Genomic DNA, 6794 nt, shown 5'->3' on the forward strand with positions numbered 1-6794 from the left:
TTCCATAAAAATGATTGAAATATATTTCCATGTCCATACTTAAACTCTTATCCGAAGAACATAAACTATATTTAAGTAAATTAATCCCTTCGTTTCATATTAGTTGAGAACTTTTTATTTTGGCTGGTGTTTAAAAAATCATTAATGAAATAATCAATTTTATTACTATACCATTTATTCATATTAGTAAGTAATCAATTAATTTCAGACATTTATTTTTAATAAGATGACCAACTAATATGCGATGGAGGGAGTAATCTATAATCTATAATCTATAATATATTAAAAGTGTGAAATCTATATCTATAATCTATAATCTATAATACATTAAAAGTGTGAATACCCTTAGAAAAGTGATTCGAACTTTTTTTCCTTCATTAAAAATTTCTTCTTTAGACGAAACCATATTTTCACTATTTTCTTAAATTATTATTTAATTATATTTATAATATTGTCTCCTAAAATATATGGGATCAAGAGTTTAAAATACATTGTAAGACTTTTTCTTAAATTAAAAATCCTAAAATTTATGATAAGAGATAATTTTAATCAATGATAATTTTACCTTATATAAAAATTGTATCTTATTAGAACTATACTTGCTAGAAAAATTAGCACTAATTTTAGAAGTAGAAATTTACTTCTTTTTTTTTCTTTCACACGAGTAATAACTTTGGAGTAGTATCTTTATTAATATAATTATATTAATATTAAAGAAGAAACCTAATTAACTTAGATTTAAAAGAAAAAATAATAACAGAATAAGTAGAAAACTTACTTCTATAATAGTATTTATATTAGAAAAGGTTTAAACCTCATTAATATCTTCTTTTTTTGTTCTCCATACAATTGATTGTTTCTAATTAAGTGAGTTCTTTAAGCTATATTTATAATGTTTTATAGCATGTGATAATTCTTTCTTGGTTTATTTTATTGTTTCTTTTATTTGATTGAAGAGATAAATTTTCTTGTGATTTGAGGTAAATTTTCTAAAATTTTAGTATATTCTTAAAATTTACAACAAATAAATTATCATGTATTTTTATAGATATAATTGTTAATTGAGAACTGTCTTGGTAAAATTTTGATATATCTTATGATTGAAGAGACAAATTTACTTGTGATTTGAGGTAAGTTTTTAAATTTTTTAATATATTCTTGATGATTAAAATCTTATTAGTATTTTTGATTAAAGAGATGAATTTGTTTGTGATTTTAGGTAAGTTTTTTAAAATTTTAATATATTCTTGAAGTTTACAATAATCTATCATGTATTCTTAATCGACAATTGCTTTTTGAGAATTTTATTTTTTTTTTGAAATATTGATGGTTTCAATGATTGAAGAGACAAATTTATTTGTGATTTGAGATAAGCTCTGAAATTTTTTTGTATATTTTTTTAAGTTTACAAAAATATCATGTATATTTTACCGACAATTGTTAATTGAAAAGTTTTTTTTTGTGTGTGATTGTACTATTGTAGTATGTTCTTGAAGTTTGAAATAATAAATTATCATGCATTCTTGATAGATAATTGTTAATTGATTTTTTTGTGTGATTTTTGTTAATAATGATGCATTTACAATTAATAATTTGAAATTGACTCATTTATAAATTTGAACAAATTCTTTGAATCATACATTCCATCATAAGAAATTGATTAGTCATTCTAATTCTATATGAATTCTATTTAAAATTTAATTATATGCAACTTTTTCAATTATGAATAAATTATGAGATCTGACATATGGTCATTATTTTAATAATAAGCACTTTTGATTTATTGGTACAAGCTATACAGATGTAATGATTTTTTGATTGACAAGATAGACACGTACAAAGCAAGTACACCATTCTTTGAAAAATGATTCAAACTTTTGTCATTCATTAAGAAATGCTCCCATCAGATGTGCGTGGTTGATACGCACAAAAACACCAAGAATCATCTTCTAATTCATCTCATAACTCAACAAATTCACAAAATAGTCTTACAATAAATATGGCTATTTCTGAAGAGTTGAAATGGACACACAAAATTATTTTTGTGACAAAGGCTGATTTGATTCGAGCTGATGCAGTTAGGGGAAATGATTCTCATTTGTCTAATTAGCTACCCATAGTTGAAAAATAAAACACTTCTCTCTTACCAACTGAGAAAATCAGAGATTGCAATTTTCTAGCGAATCGCCATTAATGTCGTGATGCATCCCTAATTTTATCCTACCTCCAAAAATATTTGAAAGAAATTGATTATTATGTTCATTCATCTCAAGTTTTTTTCTCTTTTGATTTGTGAAACGTGGAAAAGTGAGAGTTAAAACACATTAATTAAAATAATAAATTATTTTATTTATTTAAATGGCTTGTGTGAAACACTCCCTTTGTATTGATTGAATTAGTGGTTCAGCTAAGCAAATAAATTTCTATGCCCAAACATATTCTGTAGTTTTCTTCGAAAGTCGCTCCACTCTACTTTATAACTCGAAAGTTGTTCAACTTAGGTAGCATATTAAAGAAACTCAAATTTTATTTTATAATGCAAAAATTATTCGACAATTGATATTTCACCTAGAAAATTATTCAATCAATTCAAGATTTTTAATATTTTATCAAAATGAACTTTTAAAGATTATTTTTTCTATTCAATTCAAACATCACTGTGTGAAAATATAGTGAATAACAAAAAAAAAAAAAAAAAAAACTTTTTAATGTTCAATATTCATTTTGTTGGATGATTTCCTATCAATAAAAATTCAATACTCAATGCTTGAACCGTAACCTCTTAATTTCTATAAAGAAAATGAAAGTTTTAAAATTACGTGAAATACTCTCAAACATTCTATTGAACTAAAAAAACAACCAAAAAAAAAAAAACATAGCGCGAAAAGGCACTCTGTTCATTGCAGTACAAATCCCTGAATTTCCAAAAATGTCCCCACTTTTCCGCCCTTAACAAACTGGTAAATCACGTAATTATCTCGAACTTCCAGGGTCAAATTCTCTTCCTTCACTCCTCACACATTTCTCTTCTTCCCTTCCCCTGTTTCCCACACAGCAAAACAAAATCAAAATTTATGTATAGTAAAGAAAATTCAACAAATCCCCGTGTACAGAGGAAACTTTAGTGCACCGAGTAGTTTTTTTTTTTTCCGTTTAAGTGCAAAAAAATGAACTGTCAAACGCAAGGTATGAATGTTGATAGCCATTTTTCGGGTGCCAGTGAGGATGTTCCGGGGGGAGGTGATGAGGTGATTGGCAATTTTCCGGCGGGGATTGATGGTGGGGTGGGTGGTGTTAAGGTTATGATGCCGAATTATACGGTTTATAGTGCTTCTGATGTTACTCTGCTTAATGGAGAGGCTAATTTTGATCAACTTACGTTATCATTTCGTGGAAGAATTTATGTTTTTGATGGTGTTCCTACTCAGAAGGTGAGGAATTTATCGTAATGGCTAGCTTTAGTCCACCTTGACTAATTATAGGTGCAATAGCAGTTACTCTCTCTGTTTCAATCTGTTTGTCAGGTTTTAACTTGACACGTAGTTTAAGAAAATAAAGAAAAACCAGTGATAGATAGAGTGTATGTAAATGCTTGTGGTCTTAAACATGCTATGTTGAAAGTTGAATTAGAGTTGTCAAAAGAGGAAAGAGACATGCTTTTTTAAACCGACTAAAACTGGAAGTAACACGAACAAATTGAAATGGATGCGTCAAAGCTAGGACAACAGAAAGGAATCGCCTAATGTTTTTGTGTATGTTGGGATTTGAACCTAAGACCTTGAGGTTCTCAACACACTTGTAGTAAGGGTTGTATATGACACCAATTTGTAATTGAGGCGCAGATAGATTGATCTTGATTGATTATATTAGTATTCTTTCTTCATTTTTCATAGCGATTGAGCTAGTGCTCAAGGCATTTGGTGTGCTTAATTGGGTTGACAACGGTCTAATTTTGATCAATCAGATTCAAGAAAGCTAGCACATGAGATCAATGATCAGTGTTTACAGCTTATCATTGAAGTTGCAGCTTGATTGTCTGATGGCTTTGATATTCTTTGATGCAGTAAAGGAAAGATCTTTAGGGGTTTAGGGAGCGGGATGGATACTGAGAATTCATATAGAAGACTTCTTGATGAGCCTGCAACATCATCGATACTAATCATCATGTCTTTATTGACTTGTTTCTTGGCTTTAGTCTGTTGCATTTGGCTGGATATTTCTTTAATTTGATCGCGAAGCATTAGTCTAACGATGGTTCATTGTCATAGGTTCAATTGGTTTTTCAACTTTTGGGTGGATATGAGTATTCTCCTGGCACACAAGCTTTAGGTTTGTCGAGCGCAAGCCAGAAGGTATCCTTTTCTATGCAAGTTGCTTCTTTTGGTTTGCATCTGCATGCTTGTAATATTTGGTTGGCTTTTTTGCCTTAGGACTATGTGGACAATCCAGTGCATTGTGCAGATCCAAAAAGACTCGAATCCCTCCTTAGATTTTATGAGAAAAGGAAGAAGAGATGCTATGAAAAGAAAATCAGATATGGTATCCGCCAAGAAGTCGCATACAGGTAAATCGACTGATTTACTGCCCCTAAAAGGAACTTCTATGACCTCTTTTTTGTTTCAATAATAAGAGCAAACAAATGCTCTTGCACGCACACTCAACACATATCTGCCACCTTCCACAGTTTCTAGTCCTCGGATTGTGGTATGTCAACACAATATGCATGGAAGGTTTAACAGCTGTTCTTCTATTTCAGTTTTTGATTTTCTTCTACTTAGTATTCACATTTATATATAATCAGGATGGAGCGTAAGAATGGCCTATTTGCTCGAAAAGGTTCGACTAAACCAAAAGAGGAGAACATCCCTCCAGAAGAAACTTGGTATGTTTTTGAATGAACAAAAGTTCTGCTTTTTTCCATGAAGAATAAACTCCTCTAAAACTTATTTGATGTGTATGGTTTGCTTAGTGTATAGAACTACTTTTGTATGCAAGAAATAATTGAGTCTAAGCAAATGTTAATTCTAACTCTCGCTTGCTCGCTCGCTCGCTCTTGTTTCCTAGGTGCACCCATTGCGGAACTAGTTCAAACAACACCCCTATGATGAGGCGTGGTCCTGATGGCCGAAGGACTCTTTGCAATGCATGTGGCCTCACTTGGGCAAATAAGGTTGAACTTGGCATGTCCAGCATCAATAGTTTAAGGGAATTTACATGCATGTTCTCTTGTCCTTAAAATAGATGAGTTTTCCGTTAGTAATTGTCACCATTAAGCATCTGAACAACCAGACATCCTGTTAAATTACTTGGATTTGATCTATATGGAAACAATTGTGTCAATGCCTGGTAGGACTAGGAACCAAAAAGTGACTTTATCTTCATATTACCAAGTCTAAAGAATCAAATACTGCAATGCATGCATGTGTAAATTACAATTCCTGTTTTGATTTTAGTTTCAGCACCCTTTCCTGTCGCTGCTGTACACTGCTTCTGTAGCATTCTTTGGAACAGTTTCTTGGTAGGCAGAGAATAGTTGCAAGCTATTGGTTCCTTACTTCTTAGTATATCACACTGCAGGGGGTAATGAGGACTCTCTATAGGGCATCCTACGACAATACCGAGCTCACAGAACTAGAGGTAATCGGTTAATTTGGTTGCTGAATCGCAGTCATAGATCGCTGTAAGATTTAAGGCCTACTTTTTCAATCCATGTAGGATGAAAATCACAGCAACTCTGACTACGGAGCTCCTCCATGTTCCGTCTCTCATCAAGTTTCTTCGTCAGCCTGCCAGTGATTCGTCAGTTATGGTAGCTTGACAAAGAGTTTGATGCCTTAGAAAGAGAGCTACAGTACTATATCAACATGTCTTCTTCTCATCCGACCGAAAGATTTCATATACTTACATTTCATCATCACTAAAACTTTTTAAACAGCTTGGTGACACACAATTGAGATCTATCACAAATTTTGTTCCATTCTTGTCAAGTTTTACATTGACAGGTTAACGCTTGAACTAAAATTTGTTGGTGATTGATTACCTGTGTTACTTGAAGTCCGATACTGATTTGCAGCTTTTCGCATCAAAGACCTGCTACATTAATTTACATATCCAGCATCTAGATAAAGCTTCTATTTAACTTTAAGCAAACATGTTTGAACCTTTTGTATATCGAACTTTGCCTTTTTGGATCATCATAATCTTATTGCTGAAGAATGAACATATCTTCTATACTTCCAACGTTTGATAACTGAAGAGGTGCTAAAGTTGTCTACGCATAATTTATAATTCATGTGTTCGAGTTGTGCATTCGGCACTGATGCTTTGCATTAGACTCATAACTACGTCACACTCTTTTGAGTGTGGTCCTTTCTCGGACCTTATGTGAACTAAGATGATTGTTGCTTGTTTTGCAGTTTCAGCTTACAAATGCTAGACAATGTATTTAATCAAAATCAATATGTTTAGGCATGCATTTTAGTTGAATTAATTTGGAACAAGAGTATACATTGGAAATGAAACAGTATATATTTGTTTTCAATTGCATGGGATTTGCATTTCTCCTTTCCCCTGCCCTTTTAAAATAAGTAGAAAAGTTAAAAAAAAAAAAAAAAAAAAACATTACCATCACATGCAAAACACAACCAATTAATTAATCATTGTTATTTTATGTAAAAGATCATGATCTATGACATGCTTCGTTAAAATCAACTAGTTTGGTAGGGATACTCAAAAGTTATTTTAAGTGAATGATCAAGATTTGTTATAAGCTTGTTGAATTCAAAGATCACCAA

The 6794-nt window shown here is 31.4% G+C and overlaps 1 protein-coding gene across 1 annotated transcript; it reads left to right on the plus strand.

Annotated features, from left to right (window-relative positions):
* The first annotated feature begins 3167 nt into the window (after positions 1–3167).
* LOC107869485 (GATA transcription factor 25-like) lies at positions 3168–6222 on the plus strand. The gene is made up of 7 exons (XM_016716024.2): positions 3168–3431; positions 4269–4352; positions 4431–4564; positions 4802–4882; positions 5065–5170; positions 5578–5637; positions 5716–6222. The coding sequence occupies exons 1-7, from the start codon at positions 3168–3170 to the stop codon at positions 5794–5796; spliced, it is 810 nt and encodes a 269-aa protein (XP_016571510.2). The 3' UTR covers positions 5797–6222.
* Positions 6223–6794: the final 572 nt, after the last annotated feature.

Source organism: Capsicum annuum, chromosome 4 (assembly GCF_002878395.1).
Source record: "Capsicum annuum cultivar UCD-10X-F1 chromosome 4, UCD10Xv1.1, whole genome shotgun sequence".
Lineage (NCBI taxonomy): Eukaryota > Viridiplantae > Streptophyta > Magnoliopsida > Solanales > Solanaceae > Capsicum > Capsicum annuum.

Coding starts and splice junctions, on each gene's coding strand:
- LOC107869485 (XM_016716024.2), top strand. CDS start 3,168: ATGAACTGTCAAACGCAAGGTATGAATGTTGATAGCCATTTTTCGGGT. Junction 4,353..4,430: donor TGTCGAGCGCAAGCCAGAAG/GTATCCTTTTCT, acceptor TTTTTGCCTTAG/GACTATGTGGACAATCCAGT. Junction 5,638..5,715: donor CCGAGCTCACAGAACTAGAG/GTAATCGGTTAA, acceptor CAATCCATGTAG/GATGAAAATCACAGCAACTC.